This window comes from Anomalospiza imberbis, chromosome 18 (genome assembly GCF_031753505.1).
Source record: "Anomalospiza imberbis isolate Cuckoo-Finch-1a 21T00152 chromosome 18, ASM3175350v1, whole genome shotgun sequence".
In the NCBI taxonomy this organism is placed as follows: Eukaryota; Metazoa; Chordata; class Aves; order Passeriformes; family Viduidae; genus Anomalospiza; species Anomalospiza imberbis.
Genome location: NC_089698.1, coordinates 3933027 through 3956365, shown reverse-complemented (window position 1 = coordinate 3956365; position 23339 = coordinate 3933027). Strand labels below are relative to the sequence as shown.

The window sequence follows — 23339 nt, the reverse complement described above, 5'->3', positions numbered from 1 at the left end:
CCGCCCCGCGCCGCCGCTCCGCCCGGGGGGCTGCGGGACCCCCGGCACCGGAGCGCGGTGACACCGGAGCCTCGCCCGCGCACGGGGCAGGGCGCGGAGCCGGCCGAGCCCCGAGCGGACGCGGGTTAAGCGGCGGCGGCGCGGCGGGGCCGCTGTCCTGGTCGGGGCTCCCGCAGCCTCTGGAGCGGGCGCGGGGTCTGGTGTCCCCCCCGCTGGTGACCCGGGGCGGCCCCGGGCCGCGCGGACCCTCCCGGACTACGAGTCCCGTGCTCCCCCGCGCGGCGCGCTGACGTCAGACGCAGCGCTGTCCTTAGCCCGCGCACCCGGATGTGAGTCCCTTTTGCTCCCCCGGAAGGTGAGGATGGCGGAGCTGCCGCCATCGGCGCCGGGCCCGCCGCGCTCCATCCGCCGCCATCCTCCCGCCGGCGGCCCCGCCGCGCTCACAGGCGCTGCCCGGCAGCCTCGGGGAGCGGCGGAGGGGCCCGGATGGGCGCGGGGGTGGGGAGGAGCGGGAGTGTCGCCGGTCCAAGTGGGCTAGGCCGCGGCGGGATGCGGAGGCCGCGCCCGAGCCTCCCGGGAGCTGGGCTGGGGCTGGACGGGGGAGGCCGCTGGGGCACGGCCCGGCAGCTCAGCGGTACCGGGGCAGTCCCGAGCCGGGACAGAGGCGGCTGCAGGCTCGGGATGTGTTTGCGTGTCCTCGGGCTTCCCACCGAGGAGCGCTTGGATGGGCGCTGGAGCTGTTGTAACCAGCGTGCAGGAGCATTTCAAGTCGTGTAGAGGCGCACAGGGAGCAGGGCTTGGTCAGCTATGGCTGGAGGAGGTGGCTGACACCTACTGGAAAGGTGTGAAGGATGGGTTGGATGATTTAATTTTTATTTTCTATGCTTTGTAACGAACCCTAAACCCTGCTGTCTGTGATCGCAGATGGCGGGTGAGAAGGCGCCGGAGAAGAAGCCAGCTGAGAAGAAGCCGGCCAAGAAGAAGGCAGGGGGGAAGAAGCCGGCGGAGCAGAAGCCAAGCCAGAAAGCAGCAGGGGACAAGAAGAAGAGGGTGAAGAAGTACCATGCCAGCCGAAACCCCGTCCTGGCCCGGGGCATCGGGAGGTATTCCCGCTCAGCCATGTACGCCAGGAAAGCCCTGTACAAGCGCAAGTACTCAGCCCCAGAGACAAAGGTGGGCTGGGGAGCACTGGGGCAATAGTCGGGTTTATCGTGGTGCCTTTGGTTTGAAATGTGCTGAGTTTTCCTTGTTCTTTGCACACAGATAGAGAAGAAGAAGAAGGAAATGCCCCGTGCCACCATCATCAAGCCAGTGGGCGGAGACAAGAATGGAGGCAGCCGGGTGGTTAAAATCCGGAAAATGGTATGGAAGAGCACGGCTGCTCGTGGTTTGGTGCAGGGGGCTTTAGGCTGGGTGACGAGCCTCGTGCTTGGGGTGATGTAGGGGCCTCAGCCTGTGCTGTGCTTTCTGTGAGCACAGCCAGACCCTGCGTTCGTGGGAGGTGGTGGGTTTTGGGTGGGAATTCTCTGTCCTGTGTGTTGCTGTGCTGAGGTGGAAGCACGCACAAATACGGAGCTGGACACTAAATATTCCAAAATATTCGTGTGTTCCCAAGCTTATCTGCAGCAGAAATCCTTCAGAGGGCTGAACCTCAGGGCAGCAGGGAGAACTTTTCTGAGGAGCTGCTGTGCTGTGAGACGCGGGTGGTACAAGATGTTTGTCCCCTGTTCCCAGCCCAGGTACTACCCCACGGAGGACGTTCCCCGGAAGCTGCTGAGCCATGGCAAGAAGCCGTTCTGCGAGCACAAGCGGCGCCTGCGGGCGTCCATCACCCCCGGCACGGTGCTCATCCTGCTCACCGGCCGGCACCGTGGCAAGGTGGGCACAGCTCCTGCTGCCAGGGGTTTGGCAGCGTTTCAGACACCCTGAATCTCCCAGCTGATTTTGTCTGACCCTGCTCAGCCACTGGGCGTAAATCTGTGACTTCTGTTTGGTGTTTTCCTTGTCCAACCTTTAGGGGTGGCAGGGGTGAAATGTTTGTTAAATTAAGGTTGTTCTGAGCAGAGCTGGAAGTAAAACAGGCTCAGCCAGTTGCTTGGATACAATGCAAAGAGTTTTGCTGCAGAGCAAAGCCAGTGCCTGTTTCTGTTGCTGTTCCTACAAAGACAAAACTTTGTCCTACAGCAGTTACTGCAAAGGAAAATTTGGAGGAAAAATTAAAGTTTCATTCTTAATCTAATTATCAAGGTAGCACTGGATTGTTATATTGGGTTCTCCATCCTCAGGATGGTCACCAGCACAACCGGTGTTCCTTTATTTTCTTGAAGTCTCTGTCTTTGATGTTCATGATTCCATGAAGAATGCTGCCAGAGAAGGAAACCTTGACCAGAAGGAGCAAAACACCACGGGGGAATGGCTCTGACTGTGTGAAGTTATAGAGCCCTTGTGGTGTTTATCCAATTCCTGCCTGTAACTCGGAGGATTTGGGTGCTGGGATGGCTGTTGCCATCCTGTAGGATGGGGGAAGAGTAAAAACTGGAGTAATTGGCTTTGCTTAGCCTTGAAAGAGAAAGCTCCTGGAGAGTCACACTCGGTTGGAGAGGAGGTACCTGGAAGTGCTGGAGCTTGGTCACAAGGTGGCAGCTCCTCATGTGGTACGGCTTACCCACACCTGGAGCACTGTCAGTGCTTGTACCAGTAACAGAGGCACAGTCCCAGTTTGGCTGTGGTATGGGAGCACTGGGACCTGAGGATTGATGTCCCATCTCATTTCTTTGCAGCGTGTTGTGTTCCTGAAGCAGCTTGATACTGGCCTTCTACTCGTTACAGGTAAAAAATTTTATTTAAACGTGGCATTTTTGTTCTGGGGGACTCTTTGGGTTTTTTAAGTCCAAATTTGTCTCTGAGGTCAGTAGCACAATAGATCTGCACGTGTTTGGTTTGGCACATCAGTGGGGAATCACATTTTGTGGTGGAGGAGCAACTGAATGTGGCATTTGGTGCTCTGCTCTAGTTGACAAGGTAGTGATCTGTCAAAAGTTGGACTTGATGATCTTGGGGATCTTTTCCAGCCTTAATGGTTCTGTCATTTTGTGACTTTGCAGGGAGGTGGAGGGGAGATGATTAAGCTTCAGAATCTGACCAACTGAAAGAGCTCAGAAAGGAGATTTTTGTATTTCTAGAGATTTTATCTGTAGGCAACTCTGAAGGAACTGGTCATCATATATATAGACTACAAAAACTCAGCTTCAAGGCAGGGATTTTCACCAGAAAAGCTGACCTTGTTCTCTCTTGTCTTCTCTGCCTTCAGGCCCCCTGGCTGTCAACCGTGTCCCACTGCGCAGGGCCCACCAGAAATTTGTTATCGCCACATCCACAAAGGTGGATCTCACTGGGGTGAAAATTCCCAAGCATCTCACGGATTCCTACTTTAAGAAGAAGAGGCTGAGGAAGCCCAAGCACCAGGAAGGAGAGATCTTTGACACTGAGAAAGAAGTAAGGGACAGGGTGGTTCCTTTCTCAATGCTCCAGGCTAGGCTGGAAAGGGGGAATTAGGAGGAAAAAAGCTAGGTGGATTTTAAGTGGTCATTAAAGTGAGGTGGTGCCATTAAAATGAGGTAATCCCCCCTCTAAATTTGGGTTTTTTTCTCAGAGGAGGAGTTATTCGAGTTAAATGTCTTTTTTTGACCAAGAAGTGCTGTCACTGTGTTGGCTCCAAGGAATGCTTCAGTGCTCCGTCACCTTTGCATTATCAAGAACAAATGTGGGAAAGATTTCTTAAAAATCCCATAACTCAGTGTTTGCTCTGAATTTCCTCCTGTCTCTTAAAGAATCCTGCAGTTGCTCCCAGGATTTTAATGTTGTTCTCTGTGCTTTGCAGAAATACGAGCTGACGGAGCAGCGCAAGACAGACCAGAAGGCCGTGGATTCCCAGATCCTGGCACGGATCAGGAAGGTGCCTCAGCTCCGGGGGTACCTGCGCTCCACATTCTCTCTCTCAAATGGAGTTTATCCTCACAAATTGGTGTTCTGAGCCTTCTGGAAGCACCACATTAAACTCCAAGGGAAAAAAAGCAAGGATTTGTGGTGTGTTCATTGCAGTCTGTAACAGCAGGCGGTGCATGGCTCTGGCAGTGCTTGTTGCTATGGAGTGAAACTCTGAGGGGATGTAGGTAGTGACCAGAATTTGGAGAAGTTTGGGGTGTAGGAGTTTTGGCTGTTGAAGTTTTGTGGTGGTTGTTGGATTTCTTGAACTATTTAACATAAATAGGAATTCAGCTTTCTTAACTCTGAATGAGCTGGGAAGGGATCCTGAACAGATTTTGCTTTGGGAATAGCAGCTAATGCTGGAGACAGTGCAGGATGAAATCAAGACAAAATACATCTGTGCTGAACTTCAGCTAATAAATAACTTCTTTGAGGTATTTCAGGAGCTATGCTTTGATTTTGAATGGAAATGCTGGGAATACTCCACAGTTGCAGGACGAAATTGTCTGAAAGTGAGTGGAGAAGGTTAGTGCTGTGTTGAACTCAGCAGAAATCAATGTTCTTGCAGAAAGCAGGGATGTACAGTTCACCAAGTCTGGCACTCTGGAGCTCTTCCTTTGCCAGACTTCTGCAGGAATCCAGGTTTATGTAACTGCACCATCTGTCTGCCCAGTAATTCTGAGCTGAGCTAGCTAACAGGGTTAGACTTGATGAGAAATAGAGATTTCAACAAATTCATCCAGGCTTCATGAAAACAGGATAGGGAAGAGAGCCCTCCCTGAGGTGGAAGCCGCACTCAGTGGGAAAGAGGAATTGGGCTTGGAGTGCTCCAGAGGCAGTGAAAGAACTTGGACATCTCTGGAGTACCTGGTTTGCAGCAAGGGGCTGCAGTCTGGTGCTGGTGGGTGTTAAAGTGTCCGAAGTGAAAGCACGGAGCACTCCCACCATCTTCCTGTTGGTAATTACTAGGCTGGGAGAGCTGAGGGGTGTCAGCCTGCAGAAGGCTCCAGGGAGACCTTAAAGCCCTTTGTAGGGTCCAAAGAGGCTTCAGGAGAACTGGAAAGGCACTTGGGACAAGGCCTGGAGTGACAGGACACAGGGAATGGCTTCCTTCTGCTAGAGGCAGGGTTAGATGGGATTTTGGGAAGGAATTGTTACCTGTGAGAGTGCTGAGGCCCTGGCACAGGGTGCCCAGAGGATCCCTGTGGCTGCCCCTGGATCCCTGGAAGTGTCCAAGGCCAGGCTGGATGGGGCTTGGAGCACCCTGGCATAGTGGAAGGGGCAGGGGTTGGAACAGGATGAGCTGTAAGGTCCCTTGCAAGCCAAAGCAGCCTGGAATTCTCTGAAGTATCAGTGAGGCTCAGCAGAGGGAGGCAGTGAGCTGTCTGTGTCCTGTGCAGAATTCCTGACCTGGCTGGGAGGAGTCTCTTGCTCTGTGCTGTGTTCTGCCCTGTGTTCTTTATTTTCCCTGACACTGGAATTTTGTCTGTTATTGGTTACATCTTTTGTGTGTGCTTTGCTGGATAATGGGATTAGTCACAGGTTTTTAAGTTTAAGGGGAGATTTTCCTGCAATTCTGGGAATGCCCTGTTGATGTAAATCAGCTCTAAAAAGATACAGAAGGGTTGTACACATCTCCCTGCTACTCCTAAGCTAGGTCTAAGAAAAACTTTAACCAAATATGCTGAGAAAGTTCACATAACTTAAAAATTGTGTGTGGGAACACTGAAATGGGGAAAGCCCCATCCAGCAAGGAGAATCAGAAGAGTTTGTAGGAGCACGTGGTATTGTAGTCTGCAACCCCAAATTCAGTCCCACACTTGTGCTCGAGGGAAAACTGCAGGACATATTAATGCTCCAGTCATTCCCTTCCCTCTGGGAGTGGGGAAGTTGCAGTAACAAAATAGCCCCAAAACCAGTTGGGTGTGGAGATCCAATGGCGCTCTCTGGAATTCCTGGTTGCTCTGACACATTCCTGCTTTGTGGATCAGGAGACGTGGAACCATTAACCTTGTTTGCTGGGAGGGGAGGCTTTGTCTGCCGGTGTGCTGTCAGGAAGTGATTTGGAAATGGGGGTTGGTTATCAAGAGATGCTGGTCTGGAGCAGTGCTGCCGTTGCCCTGTTCCTGTCACCTGTGTGATGAGGTGGTGACAGTCACACACCCTGCAAGGTGGGGAGGAAGGGAGGGAGGAATCTCTGCTCCTGTCAATGGCTGAGCTGAGTCACCGGCCCAGCTGGATGCCAGTGTCACACCAAGGGATGTGGGAGCAGGAGAAATTGGAACACCAAATCCTGCCTTCCCAAGGCCAAGCAGCTCCTCAGGCTTTGCTGCAGGACATGGAGATGGCAAACCCCTTGTATTCCATAAGGAGAGGCAGCCAATGATCAGCTGTGATGCGTCTGTCTCCAACCTCCCAAATATTTTCCCTGGGTTCTGTGAAATCTGCCTTCTTTCTGAAAAGCTGCAGGGTGAGGGATGGAAAACAGGAAAAATGAGGCCTGTGCAGGTGACCAGCACAGAGGGATTTTTTTTAAATCCAGATAATGCTATCCCCTACCTGAGCACAACTTGCAGCACATAAAGAGCCTTTGTGTGTGTTCTGGCTGTCCCCAGCATTTCCCATTCCATGTGAACAGTTCTGCAGCTGGGCTCGCTGAGTCACTGCTTTTTCCTGGGCAGCCCCCACAGAAGAAGCCAGAGACATCCAAAGCCTCCATCACCCAATGAAAAGTGCTGGAGATGTGCAGCTCCAAAAATAGTGACAGCCTCAACCACAGCAGCACTTCATTAGCATCAAATGTGCTCTTTGCTTCAGCTGCCTAATAAAGTGATATGTAATTATAATAAAGCATCCTTTGGAGAGGGAAGAAAGAGGGATGTTGGCTTTCCCAGGGAATTGATAATAAGATTATGATGCCTTGTTATCTCCAGGCACCTATTTTTACCTGTCAGCTGTGCAGTGACCTGGTGGCTGCAGTTCCAGCCCAGTGAGGCTCTGTCCAGCTGCCACAGCAGGCTCAGTGGGCTCAGGGAGCAGCCACTGCCTTTGCCTCTGGAATGAGAATCCTTCTGGACCCAGGATCCTCAGGAGAAACTGAGGCTGATCTGCAAGACAAAGTCCTTTCCAGTGCCAGGTTTGTAGAGAACGGTTACCTGTGGCATTTCAGCTGTGACACTCTTGGGTTTAACTTTAATTAAGAGAGGATGCTCTGGCTGGTGTGTGAAGGTGCTTTTATGGGACTCCCACACCTTTTGGGCCAAGTGGTGAGGAAAATTTGCCAAATTCCCAGATGTCCAGGGACTGGCTGCTCAGTTCATCTGTGCTGTAGTATGTGTCTTGTCATGAAGGAGAGGCTGAACCTTTTTCTCCTGGTCTATTTCCACCTGATCCCTGCCCTGCCTCTCCTCAGAGTTCAGAACTGTTGCAAAGAAATTCACTGTGGATGTCCCCACAAGCTCAATAAATAATCAAATAAATGCCAATCCTATGGATACACCATAAAGAACTCCTGTTCCTGTCCTGGTTTGGGAAGAGGAACTGAGGTTCCCAGCCACTATTCACCTGTTATTTGGATTTCTCCAGTTCTCCTGCATTGCAGTCTGCACTGAGCACTTGACAACTCATTGCTTAAGCAATTAGAACAATTAAATCCTTATTTTTATAAGGATCTTATTCATAATGGTCCTTGTTATGCTTTGTTCTGGAAGACACTGGTTGAGCAAAGGCAGGCCATGCCTGAATGACTGCAGAGGGTGGGTCTGGGATGGTTGCATGTGGAATTTGACATGGGTGCCATGCAGCAACCAGGACATTTATCTTCATTTAGTTACATTTTAATTATTTGGGGTGTTTAGATCAGAGCAGTCTTAACCCTCTCCCAGATATCAGTCAAAAACCCCATTTTTGTCAGCTGGCTGGCTTTTTTTGCTTACTTTATCTGTTTTTTCCCCATTATTTCAGTGTTTATCTCAGGGGAAATGACTTTGCATGATGGATTGCACACAGAGCCAGCAGCTTCTCTGACCTAAGCATGGTTCACACTCCATCAGACATAAACACTTATTAGTTGTAATAGTCGTGAGGAGAGAGGAAGCACAGTAGTCAAAATAGGACTTGAGATGAAAGGAATTCAGTGTTTTTTCCTCAGCATTATTGATTTTCTGTGTGATCCTGAGCAAGTCACTTATTTTCAGAGAGGTCTGTGCTCACATACTGCAGAAAGCAGAAATACTTTCTCATGTCTGGTCTCAAGAAGTGTTTTCAACTTCAGAAAATGGAAAATTTATGTCCATTTTCTGAAGTACATAAAAGAATAAGCAGTCTCTGCTTGGCTGACACTGAGAGGGGACCTGATCCATTAATCTGATCTTGTTCCGTGAGATCATATCAACATTTCAGACTAAAAAGTACAGAAGTTGTGCTGTGTTGAAGACTGGCACAGGTGGCACAAAGAATAAATGTTCTCATAGTCCTATTTATCAGATTTAATGTCATTTTTTTGCAGAATTTAGGCTGTTTTATTTGTACAGGGCAGCAGAGCTCAAAGATTTAGAAACTCTGGAGCCATTGGGCGTTTCTTCAGTTGCCCAATTAGCAGGTCCTGGTGCTTTGCCTGCAGATTGGTTTTAATGATGATCATAACCATCTTGTCATATTTTACATCTGCTGAGCACTTTGGCCTTGTGACAGCCAGCACAGGTCAAAAACTGCCATGAGAACACCAAGAAGCCACACAAAGGTAAAATGATTTCTCCAATCCATTGGAACAAGTCTGTGGGATGCAGAGAGCCACCCCAAGGAGCACAAGGAAAGGCTCTAAATCTCATGGAGAAAATAAAGTTTAAACCAGAAGCAATTTCATCTTCATCCATTTTGTCAGTCCTAGTGGATGTAGAGGTTTTCCACTGGCCTGACAGATGCCTTAGGATGTAATTGGTTTTAAAATTAAGGCTTTCAAGTGTCACCATGTGCTGTACATGGGATCCTATTGTTCAAAATGGCCGTTTTGACAAGAGGAAATAAAACCCAAGATAAAATGTACAAAAGCAGCCCTTGGTTCACAAGGGAGGAAGTGCATTTTTCAGAATAAGGCCCTAAAAAGAGTGATGCACCCTCAAAATGATGGCACCATTCAAATTTCTGGTGACAATGTCCTGCTGAGCTGAAAGGAAAATCTCTTTTGTGGAATTTCATAGAAATTGTTGGGGGACCAGAAGTCTTCCTTCATGAAAACACAAATAAAACTGAACAAATGTGGAATTCCCTGTGGAATCAGGGAACTGAAAGCACAGCAACTCCTGCTCAAAGGAGAGGCACATGGCAAAGTTCCTGTGCACTGCACATCGTCCACATGGCTTTCCTGGGGCCTGACAAAGTGCAAAAGGCCACTGGAAACCTGGAGCTTTGTGTAAGAGAAAAAAGCCAAACACATGCCCAGAGCAGGGGCACAGAGGGAGAAAAAGGTAAAGTGCCTTTTGAGGGTGCTGATGCAAGAGAAACGTCGAGAGGGTTGGGGTTTTTTTGTTCAAATCCTGGCTTCGGTCAAAGCACTGAGCATAAAAATGTGTGGTTTATTTAATCCAGCACTCCAGGAAAGACATGCCTGCTTTGTAATTAAACAGAACTTCATCAAGGCAATGTCTCACATCATTCTGTAACTGCCTTCTAACACAGACAACCCATTAATCCCCAAACTGCCTGACAGCTTGAATAAAAAAATAGAATTAAAATAATCCAAATAAGAGCACAAATTGTGTGGTTTGGGCTCCCTTGAAATAACTGCTGATTTCACAAGTGCCTGAGAAGGGTGTCCCAGTGTGAGCCAGGCAGTGCAGCTGCTCCTGGGGATTTAGAATTCTCATTAGAATTTCTATCACTCTTCCCATCCTGTCACCCTGAGCTTCAACTTTTCATGTCATTCAATTGCCACCACCCCAAGCCTGGGCAGACTGGGTAATCAAGCCTAAAAAATGACTTTTTGATGTGTTTGTCAGGCTCAATCAAGAGCCACATGATAACAGAATGGAGCCCAGCACACAAAATGGGGTCCCTGTGCTGCAGGAGGAGGGCTGGGCTAATGTCACCTGTCTGGGAAATGATAATCTCATGAAGGGGGTGATGCTGGTGGCCTTGGGTGACTGACAGCACTGCTCCGGTGCTCCTGTTGATTAACTGATTTGTTTTGGGGTTATTTTAGTTGAAGTTTAGCTCTTCCTGGTTCTCTGTAGGGTCCTTTTGATGTTCTTTTTAAAGAAACACTGTGCTGTTGTTAAGGACAAAGTGAAAGTTTATAAAACAATTCCTATTCCCTGACAGGACCAGGATTTTATAAGCACAGGACGTTCCACTGCAGCACCATAGACTCACCTCTACATCACAGAGGAAGAAACTCTCCCGCCTGTAGCAGCATGAAAAGATTTTCAACCACCCTGGCTTTCACCCAGGGGCCAGTCCAGCCTAAATGTGGAATGATGTATTATTTGGCCTTTCCTGGTTTTTGCCATCTGGCTGGAAGGAAAATAGGGAAAAATAGGTGAGTGATAGAGAGCATAAGAGGACTGCACCTCTCACATAAATCAGCAGTACCCCAAACCACAGCACACATCTCCAGCCTCTTCTGTTTCCCTCATATTTATATCCTGTCAACGTGTTCACTCGCTGGGACTTTATTGTATAATAGTTATTACTCTTCTTTTAAAAGCAGATTCTTGGCTGGAAATAGAGGAAAGAGGCACTGGAAAGAACAAGAGAAATGCTGCAAGAAAGAAAGGAAAGGGAGGAAGGCTCCATGGGAAGAGCACCTTTGGAGATGGGGGCACTTAGAGCTGCAAGACAGCACCACACAGAGAGCAAAATTGTTCTTCCCAGAGGAAAACCATTCCACTTACTCCACTTTGCACAGCTTGGCTTCAGCTCTCAATTAGTGGCTTTCAGTTTTAGCTTTGTTTTGAATGCCTGTCACCACTGAAGAGAAAATCAGCACAGACTACCATTTGCTCAGGCCAGGGATTCACTGCCCTGCCTTCCCTTGCCAGGAAAAAAAGGGTTGCTAGTGCTGCAATGCTGGTGCAAACCTGCTAATTAGGAATTCACACTCTTGCATCTGATTTAGGAATTGCAAGTAAAAGACAAAGATGATGAAAGTTCAAGCACCACCTCTTTTAAAATCCTGTTTTCCCTCTTCGTTTTGGTGTCCTGTTGGTTCAGACTCTCCAGGGACACCTTCCACTATCCCTGGTTGCTCCAAGCCCTCTCCAACCTGGCCATGGACAAGGAAATTGTCCCAAAATGTACTTTTTCCCCCTGGAATGTTACATTGCAAATGTCAATGTTTCAGTTTTTATGCTGAGTAGGATTGAACATTTTTGATAAATAATCTGTGAAGCTCTGCCCAGATCTCAGCTTTGGACAATGTGTGCATGTGACCAGGTGGGGAGAGAGAACTTTTCCAGGGATATCAGTTCTGGAATTTGGCCATTACAGCTCTTGTTCAGGGTGAAGTAACAGGAATTTCCCCAGTGTTTGAACCAATCCCTGTTTGAGGGAATCCCTCAAACACAAGGATTGCAGGATTAGTATTTCAACCAATTCACTTGGGAAATCAGAGAAAATTCTTGAAATACAAATGTAGACACACAAATTATTTCTTGATAGGCTAAGAGAAAACCAGTTTATGACACTTTCTCTTTCCAAGGGTTTTAAACAAAACTTTAAGTAAAATATGGGGTAAATATGAAGCCAGAGATGCCACCCTATCACATTTATATATTTACAGTATTGAGCAGAATATTGTACCAGATTCATTTTCCATTTATTTATCCCTTGTGTTACTGCACCAGTTTTCAGAATGGTTGAATTTTAAACCAGCACAGAATAGCTGTATTTAAACCTATCTATTTTTGGGATAGTAATAATGAGTCTTCTGAGACATTTGAGATTCAAAAATTCAGGACAACCACTCAGGGATCTGCTCAGCTCCCAGCCACTCTTTCTCACTGATGGGCAGCATTTAGGTACTTCCAGAAAAGGCTACTAGAGTAAGAAAATGAAACTTGAAATTTGGGAGAGCTCTGTTAAATGCCAGCACCCCAAGGGAGCAGGAAATCCCAAAGAAAAGATCAGGCTTCCAACTTTCCAAGTTTGAAAGGACTGGGATTATTGAGTGCGGGGATGGTGGGGAGGAACTCTGGTCACAGCCCTCATGGGTGAAGACAATAAACTGTTCTCTGTGTCTGCAACAGCTGGAAAAGAAAATGGAAAGGGTTAAATTGCAATAGTAACGGATTAGGAAACTCCCTAAAGGTAAAGACAAATCAACAGTGGAAGAGACTGAACAGAGAAGCTGTGGCTGCCCCATCCCTGGAAGTGTCCAGGGCCAAGCCGGCCGGGGCTTGGAGCCACCTGGGATGGTGGAAGCTGTCCCTGCCCATGGCAGGGGGTGGAGTGGGATGGGCTTTGAGCTCCCTTCTAACCCAAACCATTCCAGGATTCCCAAACTCTGTGATTCCACAATTTACATTTGTTTCCTGTCCAATTTAAGTAAGGCCATGTTTGCAATGTAGTGATTCATACTCTTGTTTTCTATAACCCTTATTCATTTTAACAAAAATATCTATTTGTTCTTCCTCCCTCAAACCCACCTTGCAATCTTCAGCAATTATTGCTCTTCTAAATGAGAAAAATGTGAATATTTCCATTTGCAACTAAAATACATTTCTGAGGTTTGGAATTATTTTATTTCACTGTCTAGTTTCTTCCTTCTCCTCTTTCAAACATTGATTTTTTTTTCCCACTTCAGTCCTTTCTAAGTTTTACTTGGAGAAACTGTATTTTTTAATCCCAGATAATGTGCCAAGAAATGCCAGTATTCCTTGGGTAGTGGCCTTATTAATAATGGCATTTGGGCTCCTTAAATAACAAGTACCAGGCAGAGGAGCCGGGATTCAGGGTCTGCAAATCTGGTTAGTGCAGGCCACATAAAAATAGCAACTTGTTTTTCTTTTTCACACATTTCTTAGTGCCACAATGGTCATCGAAACTGAAAGTGTCATTTCTAAATGAACAGAAATATACACAGCAAAGCCTTGGGATGAAGAGTTCTCTCCACACATAATAGCTGTTAATGTAAAATTAAACTCAAAGGTGAGACAATGCTGCTTTAAATCCCATTACATAATAGGCAAATTCCAAGCAGGAATAGGGAATTTCCATTTGCAGCTCGTAGGAGTGAATTTTTGCCCACAGCCCATGAGCATCTTCTGCTTAATCTCAGTATCTGTGGTGTCCAGAGCAGCACAAGGACACAGGAGACCTGCACAAGACGGAGTTGATCCCAAAATCCTGCCACCAGAGGCAGAGGCAACCGTAGGAGCTCAAAAAACACTCAACATCTGCTCCAAAATAATGGAAAAAATGCAAAATAATGGAAGCAAAAGAGTAGTTTTCTGTAGGAGCCTATTTACAAGTTGAAGGTTTTATTCCTTCAGCTTGATGATCTGTGTCACAAAGTTATTCTGGTCTATTTTTTAAGTCTTCCCATAAAGTAGTCCAAGATTTCTTTGTAGTTGCTTCTGTACCCCTCTGACTGCACATCGAAGCTGCAGTGGCTGACATTTGCTGGTGACAGGCAGAACACAAATATTGTATTTTTTTCATTCCATTACACAACATCTTTTGCAGCAGATGCCAGGCAAACTGCATGGAGTTTGCTGCATCCAGTACAGCCCTAGTGCTGAAAATTCCATGTAGGAAGCTACATCAGCATTCCATGTAAGTTTATAGACTGTACAACACACTCTTAATTCCTGAATGGCAGGCACTTCAAATAATTTAGGAAATTATGTTTAGCAGTAATTATTTTATTTACCTGCAGTGAGGCAGGACAGGGTACGTTTCTCAGTTTTATTCTATTGCTTTCATTCAATAACTGCTTTTTAACTTTGAATTGTCAAGTCAATAGAATTCAGAAGAACTCCAAATAAGCAAATCAATAACTATAAAATGGTGAATATCCCTTCTGTTCAGCTTGGGAAGTCTTCACACAGATTTGGCTGAAAGGAAGACTTCCAAAACATCTGCACAATGTGCAGATCAGAGCCAAGGGGGCTGTTTTCACTGGAGGCAGCTCAGGTTGCTTCCCACAGAAACCCGCATGGATCAGGATCCTTCCTGGAAGAAACTGCCACCAGCCCCCAGACAAAGGACAAAGCACAGCCCCTGCTAGGGAATAACGTGGCCACACACCTCGTTCAGTGCCTCACCTGCTGTGGAAGCTTCCAGAGCCTCTCCTGGCTCTGAGTCAGCTCCTCATTCCTGTAAAAGGCCTTGGCTTGCATCCCAAGGCAGAGGATTGAATCCACAGCCATATCAAACACGGATTCTCCATCTGGAAGCTGCTGTGGCAGCCACATTCCTGTGGGATAAAGCAGTCCAGGAGGCCTTGGAAAGAGCTGCAGACAAAGCATTTTCAGCCTGGGGTTACCCAGCCTGTGCGCCTTTGGAGAACAGGTACATCCAAACCTCTGGAAAACACCAAACCCCTTCTGCTGATCTCCTTCACCTTGCTTGTGAAGGGAACATCCCATTTGACTCCCAGCTCTGCTGTTTGTGTTGATTTTGTGGAAGACACTCAACTAACACCATGATAATAACAAGATCTAAAGATGGAATGCTTTTTTGGTGGAGTGTTACTCCCACTGAAATGCACACACACATTGTGTTTCTCTCCCTCTGTTCTCACGTGCGGATGAATGTAAACAATATCAAACTCCCACTCTAGGAACAAAACATTAACACCCGTGGCTGTCTCCCCATGAAATGTTGTGACTAATCCAACCCCAGGAGTTTTTCCCTTGCTCCAAGGAACCTTCAGGACCCTGGCTTATGTTCCCTGCCAGAACTCAGCTGCCACATCCCACCTGCCAAAAAATCTTCCAATCTCAGCATTCCCTCTCTTCTGACTCCTCCCAGGGCTCCCACGGGAGGATCAGGGTCTGTCTGCAGCCGTTGTTCTCTCTGTCACATCTTGACCAAAAATAACAGATGCCCATGAAGCTTCTCCCTCATAAAAACTTTTGATAGCAGCTCTACACACTCTCCCTGCTCAAAAATTACTGCTGCACAGAGGCAAATAATATCTGTTTCTAGAATAAACCAAGCCTGGAGACTCTTGTACTGTCCAGCACATGAATAACAGGGATGTCCTACCAAACAGTGCACAGAGCTATCACACAGATCTCTAAATTACTGCTTGTTTGAACTTACCTGAACCCTGTGTCAACTGGCCTCAAAAACAAGCTACACAATGGTATAAGTGCTCAGACTGCTGAATCAGGGCTACAAAAGGGCTTTGCGTGGGTCCAATGTTGAGTGGTCATCCATTACATGGAAAAATATGCTTCTTTCCAACCAGATTTAATAGGATATAAAGCACTGGTGGTAGATCTCATTTTACTCCAGCTCTGAATAAGCTTTTCCTGCAGTAGCACAGCACATTTGTTATAATGCATTAATATGTTAAATAATTTAATCTGATCAAACAGGTAAATAAATGCATAGAGCTCTATCTCTGCTCAGTTGTGCACAGTCACTGTTCCATGAAAAGCAGACACTTGCAATGGGAATCCCCACAACAATTATCTACTAAAACTATTTAACATTTATCACCACGTCTTTCTCATTAACATGATTTGTCTCAGCAGCACGTCCTTTGCTGAACATCCAGGTACAGCTGCCTGTGACACTTTGTGCCTCTGAAGGGCCTCAGGGCGAGGTCTGAGGGGATTGAGGATAAAATTAGGCTGAGAAAGAAGGATCGATTTTCCTCTGGATCTCCTTTTTTCCACACATACTAAGGCGTCGCAACCCTTTTGCTTTACAGCCTCTGGAATCCATAAATCCAGATTGGAAGGGACATACCTGCTTGCTCATGAGTTCTGTGGGAAAAGCTCCTTGAGAGGTGACAGGATTCCTGCGAGATGGTGACGGAGCGGGGCAAGGGGAAGGGAGAAAGGGAAATAATTCTGTGAGGGGACAGACGAAACAGGGGTGAGCAGGGCTGCGGGAGAGGAGAAACAACCATGAGGGAGAACGTGAGGGACCAGCCCTGGAGGGAAATGGGGAGTTTCAGAGGGGCCCAGTAAGCCAAGCCAAGAGGGTTGACAGGGAAACTGAGGAGAACAGCACTGAGGGAGCGGCTCTCGGTCCGGGCGAAGGGTGGAGGGGGGCGAAGGGCTGAGGGAGCGGCCATCGCATGAGGGTGAGACCCCGGGGCGGTGCCAGGGGAGTGAGGCGAAGCCCTGAGGGGACCGAGGGGCTGAGGGGAGCAACCCCTGAGGGATGAGGCGAGGCGCTGAGGGGAGCGCCCCGCGGTGCGGATGAGGCTCTGAGGGGCGAACTCCCGGCGCGGGTGAGCCGCTCCCCGGGCGAGGCGCTCAGGGGAGCGCACCCGGTGCGGTTTATGCGCTCCCCGCTGTGCGGGCGATCCGCTCTCCCTGGCGCGGGTGAGGCGCTGAGGCGCGATATGAGCGCGGTGAAGCTCCGAGGGGAGCGCTCCCGGTGCGGGTGCAGCGCTGCGCCCGGTGCAGGCGACCCGCTCTTCCCGGTGCGGTTGCTACCCTCCCCGCGGTGCGGGCGAGGCGCTGTGCCCAGTGCGGACGATCCGCCGTGCCCGGTGCGGGTGAAGCACCGCGCGGAGCACACGCCGCGAGGGTGAGGCGCTGCCGGCGGCGCCGCCGGGGCGGGCGGAGCGGCGGGAGCGGCCGGGGGGCGGGGCTCCGGCGCTGGGGGCGTGTCCCGGCGCTCGGGGCGGCGCCGCGGGGCGCGGGGGGCGGGGCCCCGCGGGCTGGGAGGGGGCCGGCTGTATTGTTCCCCGCGCGGTGCATGCCGGGCGCGCCTCAGCCCCCAACATGGCGTCGCGCTGTCAGCGGTGTGTGTGAGGCGGGCGCGGGACGCGGGGCTGCGGGCGGGCACGGCGGCTCCCGGAGCTCCCCGGAGCGCCGCCGCCGCGGTGGCAACGCGCCGCTCCTCGCTGCTGCCCGCCGCGCCCCGGCTGTCCGGCGCCCAGGCCGCTGGGGACGCGCCTGCCCCCGCCCTGCCCCCGCCATGGGCGGGTAGCGGGACCCGCCTCGCCTCAGCCCTGCGGAGCCCCCCCGCCCTCCGCGCCATGGGGTCCCCGGCGGCCGCCTCGGCGGCCGCGGCCACCGACTCGGCGCAGTGGCTGTCGGTGAAGGAGGAGACCATCTTCCTGCACGACGGGCTGATCCGGGTCACCGACCTGGCCGAGCTGCCCAGCGAGATCATTGGGGTGGCCGAGCCCGGCGACACCGAGCTGGAGGTGAGGCGGCCGCCCGAGCTGAGGGGAGGGACGGGGCAGGGCCAGGGGGTGTGGGGGAGGATGCCCTCGGGAGAGGGGCACGGTGGCAGCGGAGGCCTGAGGCGAGGAGGACGGGGGATGGGAGATGGGGGTGCAGGGAGGATGACTGGGGGAGGATGGGGGGCCGGGATGGAGGATGCTGCGTGCGGATGCCGGGTGAGGGATCCGGAGTCCGGAGCCAGCCGGTGTCGAGGCGTTCTGCTTTCTTGAGTCGATCTAATTTATTTCAGATAATAATGAAAGTGGAGCTGGGCAGGAGGATGGTGAGGTGCTGATGTAAATGGAGGGTGAAGTATTGGTGCGTCCTCCTTGTTTTGAATCCGTAAGGTTTGGAAATCAGAGCCGCACTCAGATTTCAGCGTGGCCTTTGGCCCGTTTATTTTTATTGAAGGTTTTGTGTTTTCTTGCTGTTACTTTTAGACGGTTTGTAATTATCAGCCTTACAATGACATGTTCAGGGGTGCCCGGGTGTTTTATTCAGCTGTTGACAGTGATCGTTTTTAAGGAGCCAGGAGGGCAGCTCAGATTTTCATCCCAGCTTTTTACCTTCCCTGAACTGCCCCTGGTGTTGGCTGCAGGCAGGCGGTGCAGCTGTTTTATCTTAGGAGGAGCCGCTGAAGGACTGAATGTCACGGATTATAGGTTGCATCTATTTGGTAGACTGCATTTTTTTCCCCTCCCGTGTGCCTCCCTTCTCCTCTTTCACCCCACCCTCCTCCCCGGCAGTGTGGCTCGCAATGACACAGGGGCTTTGTCACCGGAGCTGAGCGGTGGGAGCGGACAGGGGACGCTCCAACCAGAGCTTTATCTCCGGGCTCTGTTTGGTCCGAGGCATTTTAGGCCGAAAAACCCCTTTTAGTGAGGGTTTAGCTGCTGTCTGGGCTGTTGCTGAGAAGACCCCACGAGCAGTCCTGACAACATTATTGTTCATCGGGTGACGTGGAATCTTTACGGGCTCTGGGGAAACTTCCCCCAGCCTTATCTAAGGAAAGATATTTTCTGCAGAACGTGTGTTTTCTGTCCTGTGTGTTGGGACACTGGGGAATGGCACGGAGAAATCAGCTGCTCCCGTGAGATGGATGTTGGCAAATATCACATGAAAAGGAGAAAGGAGATTTTTAAGGTGGCTGACTTATCTCTGTGTGTATAAACATGGAATGATTCTCCCTTGTGATCAGAGTTGCTCTGGCATTCAGTGCAGCTTGGATGCAAAAAAGATTTTTTGATTCCATGGCATAGTTCTAGAAGCAGCATTGAGTTTAAAAACTGTGCTAGAAAAATAATGTGCTCCCACAGCATTTTTCATGTTATATCATAAGAAAGGAGGATATCATTTAAAAAACAAACAAGACCTTATTTTAAGAGCTTGCCAGCCAGGCCAGAAGTGTGTTCCAGCCTGAAACTTGACACACAGCTTCACTTGACAAACACTTCAGCTCTGGAGAATTTTTTTGTTAGAGTTAAGAATGTTCTAAAACTCCAGTTGTTTGGGAGAGATAGGAATGGAATTGGTGCTACTGTGTCTTGTGCTCTATGACATTTATTATAACGAGTGTTGCAGCAATCCAGTGCCACTGATTCACCTCTTTTTTTCTGCTCCAGAGATTCTTTCCCTGTTTGTGTTTGCAGTGCAAAACTTTTAAATAAATAATTAAACATGACTTTTTGCTGTTGTGCTTGTTTTCGATAAGTACTGATTTTGATTTATTTTGATCTTTATTCTTGAGTCACAGCTTATGAAAGCCTTTTATTTCTCACCACTGATAGAATTGATGATCACAAGCAATCAATTTCATTTTCAGATATCTGCAAATTGGTTTAGAGTTTGGTATTGAAGGGGAAGGGCTTTAAAAAAATGAAATTTCACATGGTGCAAATGTAAAATATTTAGCCTGTAACTTTTCTGTGCCTTTTTAAAATGCTCTTTTCATTTAAATAAGGGGTACTTTGGTGATGTGGAATGGCTTTGAGGAGCCATTTTGTGGAAATAGGTGCACACATCTGATTGACGCGTGGCCATGCAACCGACTGCTACACAAGAGCTCATTTACACTCTTTCTACTCCTACTTGCAGTGTAATAAATATCTTTGAAAATGGTCCAAACAGAAATCTCTTGGGATATGCTATTGGCCAAGGGTAGGAGATGCTGCAGCTGCTGCTTTGATTAGGAAACTTCTTTAATTCACTTCTTGTTCTTCATCAGTGGTGGTCAGAAGCCTGGCTGAATTTCGGAGCTGAAGTGCTTAATTAAAAATGTATAATGTTTAATACTCTAATGGATATTTTTTTGGGTGGAGAAGTATCATTCCAGTCTGTTTTGACTAAATATCCGTTTAAAGAGCGTATTGGTGACTAATGTCAGTGTGTTTGGATGTGTTTCCTTTGTCCTTCTGTTCAAAGGTTCTGTCTATTTATAAAAAGAAAAGTAGAGGAAAAAATGTTACAGTGCTGGTGGTATGCCAAGAAAGGCTTATGAAAACTTATTCTTTTGTTATTTTGACTCCAATGCAGCTTTGATTTTATGTTTTTGTGTATTTGTACACACTTGTATTTATACATATATACTTTAATTGTATGTTACAAGAGCCTTAATCTTATATTTCAACTTATTGTAGGAGTATGTTGAGTTCTAAAGGGTGTGGAGGTTTTTGCTTTGTTTTTATTTTTTCTACGATGATGTGTGCCAACTTCTTAGATTGTTTCAGCATATTTACAGAAAATTAGGGCTTTTTTTTTTTTAATTTGATAGAATTTTGTAACATTATGCATGAACCAGCTGCTCCTGGTGCAGGTTTCCCACTAAAATCCTCTAGTCAGGAGAGACCTGGATTAGTCAGTGATTACAGAAGCCTTTGGACCTTTATTTTAAAATCTTTCACACTGAGAAATCTTTGAAAGAGCAAAGTCTTCTCCTTCCAAGAGACAGCCTTCAGTGACAGAGCTGGAGGTGTTACCATGACATTTTGGCTGGTCAGTGCCCACCCAGGAGGGACATTGAGTGCAGGAAGAGCTGTTCCTTAATGTGGCCCAAAGGGAACTGCAGCACTTCCAGAATCTTCCCAGCCAAGCTCCTTCCCTGGAGTAACACCAGAGCGTTCGGGGTTTGTCTGGAGGAGGGGAGCTCCCTCAAACCAGGGAGGTTTGCTCTGCCAGCTCTGCAGAGTCACCACAGAATCCCAGAATGGTTTGGGGTAAAGGGACCTTAAAGCTCATCCAGTATCCCCTCCTGCCATGGGCAGGGAGCCTTCCTCTGATTTTCCCATGGAGCTGGGAGCGCAGCTCCTCCCTCAGTAGCTGTTTGGATCATGTCTATCCTCATCTGGTGTTTAGACTCTTGTTGAGGTCTGTTCTGTAGGACAGAGTGAGGTGCCACTGGGCATGTGTGGCTCTGCACTGAAAAAAAGCTATCTTTAATCGAGTAGGAAGGTAAAAAAAAATAATAAAAAATGGAACAAATAAGGAAAAAGTGGTGGCCTTTCCTCTTCCCCTCCAGTATGGCCTGAACTGGCTCTCCACAGAGAGGTTGAAGAGCTGGAGTCCAGTGCTCTTTTCTCAGCATGTGCCAGTCCTGTGACTGGCTTGTGTTTGCCATAAAATGATTTAGACTGGAAGGTTTCTGCTAAACTTGGAAGTTTTCACCCATTTTCCTCCCCGCCCAGAGAAAACATTTTGTCACTTTTCCCTGATTGCTGAAGGAGAGAGCAGTTGCCTGCAATTATCTGGGTCAGTGTTTCCCAAACCTTTCTACTTGTGACCTTTCTGCCATCTACAAGCGTCACCTCTGTCATGCTGAAAGTCCCTAATGCCACCATCAACAATTGACTCCTTCCTAAGTGGGTGACCCTTCCTGGGGTTGTGACCTCTGACTTGAAAACTGCTGATCCAGGCGTGTGGCAGGCTTGGAACACCCTCATCCTGCCTGTGCATCCCCTTCCAGTGCCCCAGGGGTCCTCTGCCAGGACTTGGAATTTATTAAACTTCTCTAATACGGACCACTGTGCCTCTGACTTTTGAGTTTTGGAATTGTATTTTAGGTAACCTTGTAGAGAAACATTAGGAAACTTCTCAAGGATGATTTTGCAAATCTGTTTCCCAAATATAGATCTTGTTACCAATTGCAGCTTATTAATTCAGTGATCTGCACTCTCAGATGTTTAAATTACAAAGATTTTTTTTTTACCTTTTGCAGCTGTTTTCACCTACTACTTGAGTAAGACCCAAAGAAATATTTTAATGAACAAAGAAACAACACTTTATAGCATTTTATTTATTTACAGCTTGCTTGATCTCTGTAATTCATCTCAGATAAGAAGGTTATTTCATTAATTTGTATGGTTACAGAAATTATTTGGGATGAAATTTTAAAAGATAGTGGTGTCTTAGTGCTTATTTGTGAGCAATGAGATTTCCAGTGCTCTCACAAAAGAAAATAGTTTCTGCTTTCAGCTGAGTAGTTAAAAACCTGCACTGCTCCACATAGGACTCAGCAGAGGCTTTCAACAAGAGGATAAGGTTAAAATTTCTTGGAGCAGAAAAAATTGGAGCAACCTTGAGACTTGTGGTTTTTAACTGCAACACTAAAGCATGGTGCAAGGTGCAGCAGCTGCTAAAACATCAGGGAGAAAATGCTCACACATATTTATATATTTGGCACGTGGTTTAGCAAGGAAAAAGCCTTAGAGAGGGGCTAGGAAATGTTTTAGAAGAAATTAAGGTGGGTTTTGCACCAAGGCAGCTTCATGCTGGATGTCCCAGAAAATGCCAAGTGCAGCAAGGCTGTTCCCCAGCACAGTGGGAGACAAGGACACAGGGTTTTGTTTATGGAGCAGGTTCAGTTGGGATGTGTATTTCAATCTTCACAGTACCTTTAAAACTGTCACTTGTGCTCTTTCTCTTACAGAATAATCCATACTTTTTGTAATTCAGTCTTTTTACACTGTTTTATTGGTGTTTCTAGAGCCGAGTAAACAAGTAGTGCTGCCTTTCTTGCTAATCCTGTACAAGAGGAATGACCTTATACCTGTAATGGGATGGTCAAAGTAATAGAATTAAATCTTTTCATGCTGCTTTTGAAGATAATTTACAATTTTGAGGTTGTTTCTGTTTTTCTGTCTGGTTTGTACCTCTTGTGAGATGGGAATAATCCATGTTTAATACTCAGGGGGGCATAGGGGTGTAATTGATCCTGATAAATGTTCCACCATCTTCATCTTCACATGTGACCTTCAGCCAATTGAACTCTGGAGAGAAAGAATTAAATGTTGTTGGGGAGATTTAGAGGCTTCCCTTTCCAATATGCAAGTTCAGGATAAAAACCCCTCTTTGTGCACAACTTCATTGCTCCTCAGTTCCCTGTGTAGCAGAATTAAAATACACATCCCCTACAGGCACCAGTGAGAGGACAAGGGGCAGGAATTGTAGCCAGAGGAGAAAGCTGCCTTTTAGTGACAGCTCACATTTAAATTTACTTAATAGGGTCATAAAACCTCAGGCTAAAACTCTTCATGTATATTAGCATGTGTTAATCGTACTTGCTCTTGTATTTACTATCAGCACAGAAACATGTTGCCCTGAAAACAGGGAATGTCAGCCACTCCTTTCTGGAGCAGATTTGGCAAAAATTCCGTTTAATGGAAGAATGACCTGGGTGAGGTCATGTAGCGGGATACAAAAGGACAAATATTGGATATAGTGGGAAAGATGACACTTCCCCAGAGTTAATCTAAAATCAGATACCTTTTGTGCTTCCTGATGTTGAAGAAGATGTCAAGGACCAATTAGAGTGATTGAACTTTGGCTCTACCATTTTCTAATTAAAATATTGACTAAAATTGATTTAAAAGATCAAACAAGGAAATAATGTGTAAGGATAAGATACTGTAAAATTAAAATAGTGACAATTAAACTACTTAATAACAGGTTTTAGTGATATGTAAGTAGCTACTTGGATAACCTGTTCTATGGCAAAGTGATGTT

The 23339-nt window shown here is 47.6% G+C and overlaps 2 protein-coding genes and 1 long non-coding RNA gene across 7 annotated transcripts in view; 2 read left to right on the top strand and 1 right to left on the bottom strand.

The window, feature by feature from the left end:
* Positions 1–209: 209 nt before the first annotated feature.
* On the top strand, positions 210–4424 carry RPL6 (ribosomal protein L6). The gene is made up of 7 exons (XM_068208574.1): positions 210–355; positions 925–1173; positions 1264–1362; positions 1735–1878; positions 2781–2829; positions 3311–3495; positions 3881–4424. The coding sequence occupies exons 2-7, from the start codon at positions 925–927 to the stop codon at positions 4031–4033; spliced, it is 879 nt and encodes a 292-aa protein (XP_068064675.1). The 5' UTR covers positions 210–355; the 3' UTR covers positions 4034–4424.
* LOC137484605 (uncharacterized) lies at positions 3330–16292 on the bottom strand. Of its 2 annotated transcripts, XR_011004936.1 has the most exons (3): positions 15907–16292; positions 15253–15464; positions 3330–14438 (listed from the first exon to the last, which is right to left on the bottom strand). It is a non-coding gene; the product is annotated as an uncharacterized lncRNA (long non-coding RNA). The 2 variants fall into 2 exon arrangements; XR_011004935.1 differs by having other exon boundaries at positions 3330–15464.
* Positions 16293–16871: 579 nt separating this feature from the next.
* The window catches only part of HECTD4 (HECT domain E3 ubiquitin protein ligase 4), a 66256-nt gene continuing 59788 nt past the window's right edge, over positions 16872–23339 (top strand). For 2 of the 4 annotated variants that reach the window (XM_068208577.1, XM_068208576.1), the window contains exon 1: positions 16872–17323. In XM_068208577.1, the coding sequence (XP_068064678.1) occupies positions 17153–17323 (171 nt within the window). In that variant the 5' untranslated portion in view covers positions 16872–17152. The remainder of the gene's footprint in view (positions 17324–23339) is intronic. The other 2 variants (XM_068208579.1, XM_068208578.1) reach the window with 1 other exon arrangement.

Bases quoted from the DNA above. Each gene is read 5' to 3' on its own strand.
- RPL6 (XM_068208574.1), top strand. From the start codon at position 925: ATGGCGGGTGAGAAGGCGCCGGAGAAGAAGCCAGCTGAGAAGAAGCCG. The intron at 2,830-3,310 runs GTAAAAAATTTT...CTCTGCCTTCAG, and splicing joins TGGCCTTCTACTCGTTACAG to GCCCCCTGGCTGTCAACCGT. The intron at 3,496-3,880 runs GTAAGGGACAGG...TGTGCTTTGCAG, and splicing joins TCTTTGACACTGAGAAAGAA to AAATACGAGCTGACGGAGCA.